Raw genomic sequence first — 15,869 nt, 5'->3', positions numbered from 1 at the left:
AACTTTTAAATCCATTCCTGTCTACTGTACTGAAATATTCACACCAGTTAGATATTATACTGAGGATCGCATGTCCTTTCGTAGGAAATCCAAATCTTGTATATTTTATAACATTTGTGATGAAAGTGATTGCAGTTATTATGTGTTTTCTTCATTTAATTTTAAATGATTTAGTTTTGTTTATTTGACTACGGAAAAGTACAGTAGGTCTATCAGCTTAAGGGGAGGAATGCATTAGTGGACGACTTTCTAAGGGAAATTGGATCGCATACACATGATGCATGTAGAAAACCAGGAAAACGCCTATGCACCCAGATCCTGCGCCTGGAATCGAACCCAGGTCAGAACTACCAGTGTTCAGCATTTAATCTTTAAATTCACTTATACAAATATTTACACAAAACAATTAAAAATTTATACTACACTTATACAAAAACTTACATACACTACACTTATACAAAAACTTATACTACACTTATACAAAGAAATACATCTTTTTCTGGGTGTAGTGGTTTACCGTTAAGGGGACTCTGTGCCGTTAAGGGGACTCGGTTTTGAAAGATTTTTTATTTTTTACTTAAGAACTTTCATCTAATTTTTATGAATATAATTATATTGTAAGACGAAATGATTTTAATCTAAAAAATATACCTTTTTCCAGTAGTTTGCTTTTAAATTAAAAATTTTGAAATAAAATTTAACAATTAAAATTTCTTTCTTCTCTTACAATTGTCAATGTTTATCCCCCAAATATTTTATTGCATTTATTGAAGTGTTCTTAGTATTTTTAAGGATCTATTTTGCAGTTGATGAATTAGTTTCCGATAAAGAAAAGTAAAAACAACATTTTTATGTAAAACCTTTGAAAGAAATAGGATCTCAATTACATTTTCATTTACAATAATTTTCCTTTTCGCTATTTTGAAAAATCCATCCTTGTCTCTTTTAAGTATATAATTTTAACAAGCAGGAAAAATAATTAAGTCCGTACCTATATAAGTTTTAGACGTTATGTAAAAGAATTTATTGAAAAGTTGGGAACTGAGAAGACGCATTTTAAAGAATGTAAACTCTCTGATAGGTCATTAAATCATTTCAAATTTTTTAAAACTTACGTTACTTAATTTTCGTACACACCCATATGTATGAAATATCCCCTAGTACTGTTCAGTTGGTTAACATAAACATAAATTACAAGCTTTTGTTCAAAACCTTATCTGGGCAGAAAATTGCAAAAAAATTATAATATGTAAGTAGAATTTTTCTTTACATGTTTTTGTTTTTTGCAACTCGTTCAAAACAATTTCAATGCATGTATTAATTATAATATCTTTTCTAAACACTTATAATCAATATTAATAATATTATTTATTGTTTTTTTTTCAAAAAGCAAAATTTGAAATTTTAACGGATTTAAAATCTTTCAGCAGCATATGTGAGTTCTTCTTTTCTTTTATCCATTTATTCTTGTATATAGATTGCAATTTTAATTAATTAAAGAGTTTAACGTTTGTTTCAGGATTATTTCATTAGTGTAATAGTCAGAAACTTGATGACTTTCATTACGCCACCTCTTTCTCTTCGTTTCTTATCACAAATAGTTTCACTTTTTGAAGAAGCATAGCAAAGTTGACTGATAATACACATAGAAATATTTGCGGTAAACCTGCCAGTTTAATGGTGAAAAACATTCATTTTTCCAACTTTATTTACATAAATCAGTTAACGCATAAACAGAGTTTGCAGATGGTTGTAGTCACATTTCCCTTCTTTTACACTGATTTTTAATAAGTTACTGAATCAATTAAGAAGTAACAAAAAATAAACACTAATGGGGTGTGGCATTTTAAGGGCTGTCAAAATTTTTAAAAGCCATCTATATCGTTTATTATTGTCATATTATTTTAGAATTTCTCTTTAGTGTAGTAGGGGTATTAAGGTACGTTTTAGCAAAAAACTGAAAAAAGCAGTAATTTCATCAATTTTGGGGGTACCAGGTGAATTTTGGGGTCTCTATGTGTATTATCAGTCAACTTTGTTATGTTTCTTAAAAAACTGAAATTATTTGTGATAAGATACGAACAGAAAGAAGTGGCGTAATGAAAGTCATCAAGTTCCTGAAGAAGAAAAATTAAAATATATTTTCAGAAATTATGAAATTAAATTAGCTATCAAATACTTCTATCAAATATTTTAACATTCTTTGAAAATCATTCTTCTTTACGTTTGAAAGGGAGCTTCAAATGGTGGGTATGCGAAAAGCTATAGAAAATCAGTAATGGACATTTTTTTCTCCGACTTTTCTAAGAAATGTAACTTTCAGAGCAATTTCATTTTCTTAAATGCCCTTTGATGAAAAAATCGATATAAGAGTTAAATTTTTCTTTAGTTCATCCGACACATTTCTTACGTCTTTATTCATAGATGGATGAAAAACAAGCTGAAAGTAGCACTTTTAGAAGACTTTTTTAAGTTAAAAAAAAAGCTAAAAACTATATATGAAGAAATCATTTGAAATGCGTATTTGATTACCAATTTTTTTAATCAGAGTTCTTTTGAACGAACCTTATTCATCATATACTGAGAAAAGTTTGTTTTCGAAGGCTAGAGTCAAATCTTATTATCGATAATAAAAGCAACTTAAAAAAAGAGAAAATAAGATAGGAAACGTGAATCGTGAGAAAGTTAGAAATGAATATCGGGAGGAAATATTTTCCTAAATATTAAATTAAAGTAATATGTGGAGCTAGTTTTGTTAGAATTTTGAACTTCAAAAGATAATCTCTTTATTATGAGTTCATAAAATTACGTATATAAAATTATCATGATTATTCAATTTTACATTAAAGAAATAGAAATATATATCAATGGATTCCAAAAAATCGTCTAATGAAAATTCCCTGTATTTGGATAAGACGACTTAACACTTCATATATTAACATCTTTGTGGAAATTATTAGGTCATTATTGAAAAACTAAACTGAAAAATCATGCTTAATGTTGTTCTTTATACAGGATAAGATTAAAAACAGAAAATCAGTTGCTTGATTACTAAGCAATTAATAAACACTTAAGGGAAAGAAAGTAATCAATTTAGATTTTATGCCATTAATTAAGTGAACTCTTAACTGTTTCTATTTCATCACACTCCAATGAAGACCAAGAGGTAAAATCGCTTTTAGAAAAAGACATTAGGTTAAATTTCAGTCCGATATCGTGTAACATGACTATTTTCCGTACATAAATTATTACATAAATACATACATTAATACAGAATACATAAATTATTACATTAAAACATCATTTTGAACTTGGTGGCTCTGTGAAATTGTATTGAAAATTATGTGTATTGTAACTATTTTTAAATTTTAGCTGTGTTTGGTACACAGATAAGATTGGCATGTGAAACAGAGAAATAATATAATAACAAATTAAAAATGAAATAAAAGAGTTGGTTGGGTTATGCCACAGAGTTCAACTAATTTACCTCTTAGCAGCTGGTGGGCGTCTTCCGCTTTTTCAGTGATGATATTTGTAATGATTTCTCCTGTTGCATTTTTGGAATTGTAATCTGCGAGTAGGCTGTAAACTAAACATACTTTCAAAGAAAATAATTTTTTTTTCACTTATTTTTGCAAATCTGTTTGTCCCCCCTTAAGGGCAGACATCATTTACACCGGACGCAGGAAGTTTAAGCAAAGTGAGGTCAGTTTCACAGTTAAATGTTTCTGACAACGGCCATGTACCATGGTAATAGCTGCCCCCCTAATTTTCTCGTCTCTCCTGTAAATTACTCAGTACCTGATATCCTTTAATATTTTGGACTATCTAATAGTTACTGATTTTATGACTACAAATAAGAAGTTCCCATTTCTTGCATATATCATTACGAATTTTGTACATAGGTAGATAAATATAGTAAAATTTTTGTATTTTTTATATAATGTTATAAGGTATTTCTCCCACCTTCTTAGCGTGCCTTCGTGGTGTGGTGGTCTACACGTTGGGCGCATATTCTAAAGGTCCTCGGTTCGATACCCGGCGAAGGCGTTGCTTATTTTTCATCTGGTCTGTTTCCAAAAATACCTAATGTCTCTACAGTAGCGCCCGAATTAAAAGAGTGGTGGATGATGATTCTCCACAGTCAGGATTTGGCGATTGGGCTCCCTAAAAACTCCAGTCGCCCTTTTAAAGGGGGAGTATATAAGGTATTTCTCCCGCCTTCTTAGCGTGCCTTCTGGGTGTAGTGGACTGCATGCTGGGCGCGTGTTCCAGATATGCATGGTTCGATTTCCGGCGAAGGCATTGCTCAATTTTCATCTCTCCTGCTTCCAAAAAAATATCTAATGTCTGTACTCTGCAACATTAAAAGCCCGAGAGAAATGATGCTCTGCCCACAAAAAAATAAGAATATAGGGGCAAGGTCTATTTAACATTAATTAAATGGCTATCTTGATAATTCGGCGAGATATCGCCAAGTTGGCAGCGAATTTGGCGACTAGTTTTTGGCGCAACATTTGACAAGAAATCTTCACCAAATTATTATATCCAATTATCATACTGATAGACACCTTCACAAGAAATCAAAATATCCAATAAATGGATACTAGAAATTCTTTATACTTTGCTCTTGGAAACTGTTCTAAATGTGCTGGTATTCATATCTAAAGGACTGGGTTCAAAAGTAAGACTTCCTCAGATGATTCCATAAAACTAATCAAGCAGAGAAGAAGTAAAGTAAGAATTAAAGTAGTTGTAAGTCAATTTGAAGAACTGAAGAACTGCTTTAAGAAATGTATTAACTTAAACTTCAAAACAATTCTACAATGGTTATGAAATGCTTAAATTTATGAAAATTATCTTCAGTATAAGTAACTGAAAAAAATGGAGATTGATAAGTAAAGTAGATTTACCTCCTGAATCGTGTCCTTCTGGCCTGTGTCTGCGCCGCCTTGTAAGCACTGCACAAGCTGCAATCAAAATGACAACAAGCACCACTGCCGAACAGACGGCAGACGTTATCACAGCAACTCTCCGCTGGAGTTCCATTGCAGATGACTCGGCCACGATTGGCGGTGGATGTCCAATACCTGAATTTTAAAGAGGAGAAATATGCGAGTAAAATATGCTCCTGAAATAATTTCAGATTAGGTGTTATCAAAACAACATAAACTTATTAAACTTATGCATAATTGCTTTAGGCATAAATACTGCACTTTCTTCGATTTCACGTGATACAGAGATAGATATTAATCTTATTTACGGCTTAAAATTTCTTGCAGAACAATATTCTGTATTCAATTGTTTTAAATTTGCAGTTATAGGGAATGAGTTATCAATATTTATAAAAGAAACTGACACTTTACTGACACCTTTTTTTTGAACACGTACGAAATTTCAGTGTACTAATACGTACAACACTGGGCTTTCAAAAGTAAAGTAATTAAACATATACGTGCTAAAAAAGAAAACGAAAAAAAAAAAAAAAAGTCTAAACTTTAGCAAAATAAAAGGGAAGAATAGCTACGTTCACTGGTCAAATCACATGTCTCTGTATTAAATCGTTCTGGAGGTATATTCCGTTCTGTAGGAGCCATCAATATAAGCCATAATATGAGCCACCAATAATAGAACAGAAGAAAATTAAATATCCTAGATTTAATTTCAACAAATGTACGTTTCTGGAACAATCGCGCAGATTGATTGATCTTGGATTAAAACGAAACAGGTAATTTGCCCATTTTTCGTGACCAGATAAAAATGTGTTTTAAAATTTGTAAAGGAAAAAGCCTCTAAATACAGTATATTGTTACTGGAAGGAAAGAATTACTTGGTCTGCCCAACATTACAAGATAAAGCATAATCTTCCATTCTGATGATAGCTTATTATAATAAACGGACTTCAACTAACTCTTTGGAATACGAATATTAATATTGATAAATAAACATTAAGTATGTTAAGAGTTTTAAAAAATAGCCCTTTTGTTTATAAAGTTTGATTTTTTTCTGGTAGCGTAACGTGTGCTTAAACACCTAATAGACTTGGAACGAATTATCTCTGCATCTGAAGATAACGACAAAGAATTTAAAAATTTAAAAAATAACGTTTTTATTAAGTTAGCACTTTCACATAAACGCATGACTCGTGCATAGCCAACTTAGACACCACCTCTGGCTGGGTAACTTTAAGTAACACTAAATTCAAACTTAAAATTAATAATAATTTTAAGTTTATTAATTTTAAGTTTACAATTTTAAAGTTTTTTAAGTTTACAAATTACGCTACATAATTGATTTAATTTGAAGGTGGCTGAAATTTCTCACTGGAGTAATAGTTTAAATATCAGCAACTTCCATGCAGAGCTAAACAATACAATCTCATCACCATCACCGGATTTACGTTTATACGTAAATCCGGAACTGGTGATCCGCTACAGCACAAGCTTTTGCTTAGGGCCCCACTATCTTGGCGCCCCTTTCAAAAAGTGTACTATATCCCTTATTAAGAAAAAAAAAAAAAAAAAAAAAAGTCCCATATCCCTCATAAAGGGCTCCATATGTCAAATAGCTTAGGATCTCCTCAAATCTAAATCCGATCCTGCTCATCACAGCTAGCGATAACATGGCGTCGAGTAGCAGAAAAATGCTCTGACCCGAACAACCTCAGCTGAGATACCCTGGACCTAAATATGCATTCTGGCATTGAAACGGCATTGAAGCGAAGTGACAGTTAAGATCTAAAACATAATAACTCTTTAAAATAACATAAAGGAACCTTACACATTTCCATAAATAGTGTGATGACCTGTTATCATGGCCATGCGCGTAAGCAAATTGAAAAACTGTTCCTCAACTAATAACTAAGGAAGTTTCGATTATCAGGATGTCTCAGTTCATAATAATTCTAAAAACGTTAACAGAAGAAAGATGATCAGAAAAACAGCGTACCTTAAGGATAAAGTCATATTCTCTGAGACATTTGAAGATTAGTTTGAAATAGAATATTCTCTTTCTTCTTAATTTATTTATTACTTAAAAGTATGCAGACTCCAGGAAATATACAAAGTGCCTCAAAAAACTGATTTTAGAATCTAATATAAACTAACTTTATACTCATATTGTGCAATGTAGATCTAATTTGTTAAATTACCTTCTCAAAATAGTTATCATTTCTAGGAAACTGTTCTAAATGTGCTGGTATTCATATCTAAAGGACTGGGTTCAAAAGTAAGACTTCCTCAGATGATTCCATAAAATTAATCAAGCATATATCCAGAAACAGACATACTGATGCTACTTTGTTATATCTTTTTAAGATTAAATTTCAAAATGTTATTCAGCCGGAATTTGCTTTTCATAACTTAGTTCATTTATATGTAGCGTTTTATGGAAACAACAAAACAAAACAATTTTCTTTAAAAAATATGCTTTACTCAATTATTTCTGCTTCAGCTTCAACAAACGTTTGCCTTCATGTTAGCTTCCGTGAATTTGTAACGAGAATACGAATCAATTTTCCTGATATGGGATTTTCGTATTATACAGAAAGCAAATACAGCAGGTCTCCAGTAACAAACGACGCCTTGTTTGCTGGAGGAGATGTGAAATTGAATTTAACAAATTTAGTAAGTTCAGATTGTAATTTTTAGTGTTTTATATTCAACATTTTATTTCTTATTCTTTGCTGCCCCGACGGAGAAGTGGTTAGGGACTCTGAGAGCCGTACCGAATGGCACGGGTTAGAATGCCGGAGAAGGTGTGGATATAATTTGTCCGTCCTTTCATAGGAGACAATGGTGGCCTATAAACGGCTAGAGCCCGCCACAGGAAAAAAAATGTCTTATTCTTTAATTTCATCAGTTTGTATTTATTCTTAACAGGAACAACCTCGGAGTTCTTGTGAAGTGCAGGCGGGTTTCTCAGTACTCATCGGAGAACAGAATTAGAAACAGCTGCTGTATAACATTAAATTTCAAATAGTGATTTACTTATCTATTTCCCCAAAGACATGCTCTGCAATGTATTACTTCGCAATTTTAAAAGTCTGATTTTTATGATAGGAACAGGAGATCTTATGCCATTCGATCCATGTATTCAATGATCGTAACAAATCTTTCACAGTTGATGTAGACTTATGCAAATCAGAAGAGAAACAAGGCAAAATGAAACATAAAATTAGTAAAGTAGCAACCTTGTATATTTAGCGTAGATTTAAACAGAAAAAAAATGATATCGATGACAAACAGGTCCTCTTCATCAGCATCAAAGAAGACTGGAAAGGAACTGAAGTAATGGCCTACTGCAGTAAAGTGAACAGAAAGGTAGCGTCATCTGTCGGCAATAGTAACAACAAAATCGTTCCTGTTCGCTTCACTGCAGTAGGTTGTAAATAGGAACGTTACTCGCGCTGCTTTCCAGTCTTGCAGATTTCTTTTCTCTTGCTGAAGAGGGACTTGTTTGCCCTTGAAATAGTTTGAGTTTTTTTCGGGGGGGGGCTCTAAATATGCGCCAAGTACAAGGGTTTTCTTTGCTAATTTAAGTACATATTTATGTATTTTTAAAATATAAGTCGTCATAATATCCACTTCCTTCTACGGAGTCAACCTTCCGTTTAGAGATATACCCCTAATGAGCTTTACAATATTCAAACAACAAAAAAAAACAGACAATTCGTTTTAATAGTTACCTACCGCAACTGATGTATGTCGATAAACAAATAAGATAACAGCTCAATATCATTCATCCCAAAGCCAGCGAAAAAGGGCTATTTGAATCCTTACATGCTAAACATATTTAACTGTGAAGTTAGACATGTTCCTCAAACATAAGAAACCCTTTTAAATATCTGCCAGGTGATGTTTTATTTACTAAAATATATATATTGCTGCTAATTATAGCTGCATTTAGAATTCATGCAAAACGATGAGATGCAATTTCAAGGATTTGGTATGAAGGCACTTTTTAGTATCATTAACTATGAAACTCAGTACACTTTAGCATCATTAATGCGGAAACTAATATATGTTGTATGTACACACTTTACAAAAATCAAACACCCGTAAGTACAATATCTACATTGCTCGACATGATACATTATTTAGCGGAAAAGTCCTGAAAATTCTGTTAAGCTTAAATTCCATATAGTAATTATTTTATTTAAATTTAGATTTACTGCTAATTTAACTTAGATGCGAGTTTATGCTTGAAAAGGTTTCTCATTTTACAGTCTGCTGCACTCAGCATTAATTTACATTAAAGATCAGCTTTGCTTGAAAGCTACATTTACTTGGTTCTTCTCTAAATTTCATCCAACATACATACTAAGCAAAAGACTCTCCTGATCTTTACATCTTGCCTCTGTTTAAATCCGACCTTACAAATTAATTCTAATTTTAGCTGCTACTCCTCATTTGAAAATAAAATTTAAATGTCGTGACTTATTTTAGTATTCAACTAAACGAGTTCTTAAGTTTCATAATTCTTGTAACTGTATTATATGCAAAACAAATTTAAAATTTAGTTAAAATATCTGTGAAATTTTAGTTTCTGTAGTAAGATACGAAACTTTAAATTTCAAATGATTTAAAACACTAATTAAATAGGTATTTATAAGTAATTCGAAATTAATTTAAAGAATTCAGTTTTTGAAAACGTATACTTGCGTTACTCTGAAATTTTTTTAAATATTCGCAGACTATAAATGCTTAATATGAACTATTTTAGCCCAGCAAACTCATTGTATTGGTAAATCGAAAGTAGTTTAGCGTCGAATCAATTTCAGGCAGAAGAAAAATGGAGTTGAATAGCTAGAATTTTATATCATTATGATTTTCTATGATTTTAAAGTGGGATTAAATAAAAGAAAACGTTTTACGTCTCGAGTTATCATTTGGAAATGAAGTTGCATCTCGTGCTACTGCATTCAGATGGTTTACAGAATTTCACACAGCTCACAACTCTCTTCAGGATGAAGAAACCATAAGGAGGACACTGTGAGCAGTCACCCCGGGTAATGTGTTTGCTATAGAAACTTAACATTGTATCCGCAGCGCCATACATAAAATTATTCATGAAGAATCGAATAGGAAAATACTAGTTCCAGATCATTTAACTGAGCACCAAAAAGAGGAGCATGTCAAAATCATTAAAGAAACTCATAAATTACTTAAAGATGGTGGTCAGCGCTTTGTATTTCTAAAATCGTAAACTGGTGACAAAATGTATAAACCATTTTTTGACGTTTCAGCACGTCAAGAAAGTAGAGTATGGGTCTTTAAAAAAAGTCCCACTCTCACAGCCGAAAAGGAAACGGGCCATGAAAAATTAATGTATACCGTTTTCTTAGTACGTATAGGACTGACCAAATCCATCAAGCTGGAAGGACAGGAGAGAGTCACAGCTAACTGGTACACCTCTAAGTGTTTTCCAGAAATTTTTAAAGAAATGAATGTCAGAGTACTCATGCTTCCCCATGAAAATGCATCATCTCATTAAACAAGATTGACAGCAGAGTTTCTTGAATAAAGACACATCAGAGTGGTAGGACATCCACCCTATTGATCCGAGCTAGCTATGTTTGACCATTAGCTATTTTTAATCTAAAATAGAACTTACGTGGACTTCGTTTTCATTCAGAAGTTGAGTTAGATGAGGCTATATATGCATTTTTCCCATCGATTCCAAGAAATGAATGGCTTGAGGCATTCAATATTTGGAAAATTCGCCTAATTTTATTTATTCACCTAATAAATTCGTAGCACCATCTTTAAGTGCATTAATGCTGGAGAAAGTACTTTGAACACTTCAAAAATTTAGTCAGTATAACATTAAAATGTGCATCTAAAAATTTCAGAGTGACCCTCCTAATTGTAATAAATAAAAATAAATAGCATAATATTTTCTGAATAGTTTTCCAATATATAAACAGTTTTAATCTTCCATGATGAAAATATTCACCTTGTGATTTTCCAACGTCTGTTCTTCTTGTAAGGAAATCCAATTCAACGTCTTTGCTTCCAGCGCTATTTCGAGCTCCTGCGATCAGCTTGTACCAGTGCCCTGGAATAAGTCCTGTGATAAAAGCCCTTGGTCTGTGATTCATAACAGGAACTTCTGTCCATTTCTGCTCATTTTGGGACCTGTATCGCAACATATAGTGGGTAATTAGGCAACCACCGTCATCCCAGGCGGAAAGGAATACGGTAACTGAAGAGGCATTAACTTGAAGAAACTGTTCTTTAAGTGGCGCAATGGGTGCTAAAATCATATATTTTGTTAGTATTTATTATTATTATAAAACTAAGAGCATAATTTAGTTTACATTTACTACAGATATCTTATTGAAGAATGTGAAAATAACATACATTATTCCTCGTAAAGAACATAAATGAGACATAATTCAATTTCGATTGAAAGTGTTTGCATGCATTTCAGATGCAATACCAAACATGCAAAAGAGCTACATCGAAGTGATCTGGTAACTCTTTCGCATGGGTACTGGTCAAAATATGTTCTTCTGAAACTTCTCGAACTTTTGTTGGAATGGTTTTCTTCCCCGCTTACCAAGTAGAATGCAACAACATTAACAATAATCTACTTAAATGAGGTGATTACTTATCTCTTGGGCAGCTTTGTGCAGTTTCACCCACTGTGTCTGGTTTCTCCTTAGAACAGGATTGCATCAATAGCTAAATGTTGAGATGGAAGGTGCATTCAAATAAGAGAGCTACATTTAATAGCTTCAAAAGAATGATTAATCACAGAATGATCATTTAACATCTCCCGAAACCGAGAGCCATACACTGAACGTAATGAGGTAAAGCACCAGAAAATAGACACAGGCAGCCTGCCGATGTCTGAATGTACGGGCATTTCAGGCGGCTTCGCTGTGAAAGAGTTAAAGACTGGAGGACATATACAAACACACATGACTTACGCAAGATTTGAATTTGAACCCTGGAGTTCAGATTAACAGCGAGCCTCCGCTAACTACTCGACCACCCTGGACAATAAACCAGAACATAAATTGACTTTTTTTACAATTACGAATTTTTATGAATGAAATGGAAAGAAGCATTTATATAAAACTCTTGTGTCAAATATGCTTTGACAGAATTAAAAGTTTAAGTTTAGTTCTTTCTTGCAAAGTAACCAGTTAGTTTGTCGAGCAAAGCAAGGAAATTATAGGGCGATTTTTTAAAATTTGTACAATAGAGGTACGCTTTATCACAATCTGAAACTGAAATATGGTTTTATAAAGTAGTTGTAAATATGTGTATGAATTTAAAAAGATATAAATATGGCATCTTGTAATAGCTTTGACTACACTGCGCTCACAGGGATGATATGAAAATGTTACTCTTTTCTTGAATTATGTAATAAATGAATATATAGAAATCCGCTGATTTTGTAACATTTTCCCAAAACCACATTTGGAAATGTTAGTGGAGTTAAGCTAAATCTAAGACACGGTGTAATTATGGCGCTCATCTTTCTGCTAGGGAAATACTAAAAAAGTTAGATTATAAGCAAAACTGCTAAATTCAATCTCAATATATTAGTAATTTCACACGATACTTAAATATTTCGTGTCTGATAGTCCACGCGCGCAATATTCGAGCACTTACTTGAAGTAATTGAACTGCATTTACTATTAGTCGGACACGTTTAACCTATTCCATCTGCAAGTTCACAATCACCCAATTAGGTATGGTAGCTTCATTTGCAAAATTACTTAGCCCGAAGCTCAAACCAATGTCTTAATATGGTTTAATGACCAAGAAATGTATTATAATAGTAACAGATAATAATCATTAAGGTTACAGGCATCAGATATTAAGTGCCAGGCATCATGACCCATATTTAGTCCATCTGTATTATATTTAGGATGAGACATTAATGACAAAGTGCTTTAATTACATCTAATTGCGAATCATGATTATGATATGTATGTAATTTTATTTTTCAACAAAATTCAGGTATATGAAGATATTATTAATTCACTTTTAAATGTCATTATGGATCAATATGTTCTACCGCTATATTTAGTTGAAATATACTGCAAGCGTCTTACTTTGTTATAAACATTATTCACGGTATAAGAATACCACAGAATATACAAACCTTTTCCTTCTGTTTTGACTGTTAATATTTGACTTCTTTCTCCTTTTCCACCCGTAGTAAATGGAATAAGATATATTTGGTAGACGTTCCCACATTTTAGATTTTCAAAATTATATTTAAGAATGTTCGAAGGCAAAGTCGCTTCTTTCCACTCGCCGTTTTCTTCTCGCATATAAGCCAAGTAACCTGAAACAATAAGTTGCAATTGAATTAGAAGTAACACTTTTCAGTGAAAGATAAAGTAAGAATTATTATAACAATAAGTTGCATATTATTTAGGGTACATGTACATCTTGCAGACAAAAACAAAGTGTCATAGTTCTATATCTCCCGTTCTATTGGGGGGGGGGGGCTGGAGAAATTTAACTTTCGTTTTCCATGTCTCGAAAGCACGACTTAAAATGTATATTAGATCTATATATAACATTGTTCTAATATAGGTATTGACAGAAAAGCGGACCTTTTCTGAAATAACATACAGATTTTTTTTCCGTTCTTCGATACTGCGACTAGAATCACGCCGAATATTCAATAATGCCTAAATATTCAATAGGCCTATTAAATAAAGTACATTTGGGCGTCATTATCGCTTATAACAAATATTCCAAATTTCAAAACGAGCCAGCATATACATTCACGTATCTCTTTGGAAATTTTGAATAAAAAAACTATAATTTTTTGCAGGCATGTACATAAATACATCTACATTAAGGTGATGGTAAAAATATTAGAGGTTATAATTAGAAAATGTTTTCTAAAAATTTACTGAAAATACAAATTTAAAAAATTAATTAAAAACTATCTTCTTGTGCTTTATTTGAATTGAACGTAAATTTCGAACTTTGAAAGAAGAAATCAAGTAAGCGTAATAAGAAAACGATATAAAGAAATATACATCAAATTCAATTAACAGTGAAGAGCTAAAATTTTGAGATCTAATTTTTTGAGAATTACACATGCAACTTTCACAAAACATGGCACTTTGAGAGTGCACTTTTGGCACTTCATTGAGAGTAACAATTGAAGACTAGTTAAGGAAAAATAAATAATTCATGAAAAATTCAGTATATACTACTCAGAATTAAAATTTGTATTGAAATAAAGATTTTTATTAAGTTTAAATCCATGTCTCGAGGTAATATCACATCAAAAAGCAAGTAAACATTTTTATGTTTAGTTAAATATTTATTTTATATTAAAATATCGTTCACAACAATTAATTATTTATTGACCAAAAAAAGAAATATTTTTTACCATCAACATCGCCGCTGCTTTCCCATTGGATTTGTATAGAATTTGTTGTAGTTTTCGTTGCTTCCAAAGTTGGACTTTTAGGAGGATCTGAAACATAATTATAAATATTAAATTGCGAAATTACTTAATCCTACTTAAGTTTAATACAATGTGACCAGTTTTTTATTTTTAATTTACTTCTTATTAACATTATTCACTTCAGCATATTCCAATTTTGAGGAGTAATTAAATCCTACACTAGGTTTCAGCAACCTTTTTGGACTACGGATCAAAATCAACTAACTGTGTGAATTATGAAGATGTTCCGTGTCAGTGGCATTTTCGTTTTAAAACAGTCGTTTAATAATATAATTGTTTTTTTGATGAAATAATTATAACATGCTTTAAAAAATCTAATTATAATTATTATTATATTCCCGCCCAGTCGGCATGGTGGTCAGGGAAGCTGACTGCGATGCCGAAGGGCCTAGGTTCGAATCCCGGAGGAGGTATGGTTGTAATTGTCCGTCCCTACATAGGAAAGGCGATGATGGCCTACCTGTTAGGTGCCTCCATAATAAAGAGACCACCGCATCCGGCCTTGTATAGATTAATGGACTGGGTTACATTTGTAATTGTTCACAATCTGCCATTGGGAAAAAATATTGTTATTTTAAAAATAAACATAATAAAATTAACTTTATTTTTCTCTTTATTATCAATGGCTCTTCTGATTATGAACTTTGTGACGCCAGTTTAGTTAAGTCTGGCTTATAGTTAATCATCTTAAGACAAATACAAGCATCTGAATATTCCGTAGTTAAAAGCTGCTTCTGATCTTACTTCAAACAAATATTATGTAGGAAAATATTTGCTCACGTAATACAAGCTGATAAGAATGCGGATAAAATGACAAAGCCAATTTTGCGCAATTACGGATTATGGATCGACTTTGCCAAACCTATCTATTTCTTTATTAATTATTATAGAAATCTTCTAAAATCATAGTTTTTCATAATACATTTTTCAACTGAAAGTACTTTAAAAGGAGTTTCGAACACTTATAAATTGTTATTTTAATAAAAAGTTTTAATACTTACCAAATTTTAAAGTCTGTGCTACTATTTCATCTGACTGAGGTCCAGGACCTTTCTCATTAAAAGCTTGCACTACTATGCTATATTCTGTTGAACTCAATAGATTGGTCAGAACACATTCATTTTCAAAATCTTCGTTAACTTTAAGAGTTTTGAATAGGTACTGCCCTCCAGTTTTCGTAGCTTTATAACCAACGTAATATCCTGTAATGGATCCTCCGCCATCATTCGCACCATCTGGTGGCTGAAATAAGAAATATTCTATTTCATTTCTTGGTTACAAAAGCAGATTAAAATAAATTATAATGGCTAATAATAATACAGTAGTATACATTTTTTGCTTTGGTGCACAATTCACTTATTTTCTTTCTGTTTTTGTAATGAATATTAAACAGCTACCGATAAGTATGAAATGCG

The 15,869-nt window shown here is 32.0% G+C and overlaps 1 protein-coding gene across 1 annotated transcript in view; it reads right to left on the bottom strand.

Moving 5' to 3' along the window:
• Nucleotides 1–15,869, bottom strand: part of LOC118181428 (cell adhesion molecule Dscam1-like) — a 666,362-nt gene that overhangs the window by 12,910 nt on the left and 637,583 nt on the right. Inside the window, exons 17-21 of the mRNA XM_085823330.1 lie at nucleotides 15,456–15,696; nucleotides 14,377–14,463; nucleotides 13,123–13,308; nucleotides 10,957–11,256; nucleotides 4,914–5,090 (exon numbers count right to left, since the gene is read on the bottom strand). Of these exons, the coding sequence (XP_085679456.1) occupies nucleotides 4,914–5,090; nucleotides 10,957–11,256; nucleotides 13,123–13,308; nucleotides 14,377–14,463; nucleotides 15,456–15,696 (991 nt within the window). The remainder of the gene's footprint in view (nucleotides 1–4,913; nucleotides 5,091–10,956; nucleotides 11,257–13,122; nucleotides 13,309–14,376; nucleotides 14,464–15,455; nucleotides 15,697–15,869) is intronic.

The sequence above is a fragment of the Stegodyphus dumicola genome, chromosome 9 (genome assembly GCF_044657685.1).
Source record: "Stegodyphus dumicola isolate Sdum_Otavi_A_Nest chromosome 9, ASM4465768v1".
Lineage (NCBI taxonomy): Eukaryota > Metazoa > Arthropoda > Arachnida > Araneae > Eresidae > Stegodyphus > Stegodyphus dumicola.
The sequence above is the reverse complement of the archived record's forward strand: the minus strand, read 5'-3'. Positions and strand labels throughout refer to the sequence as shown.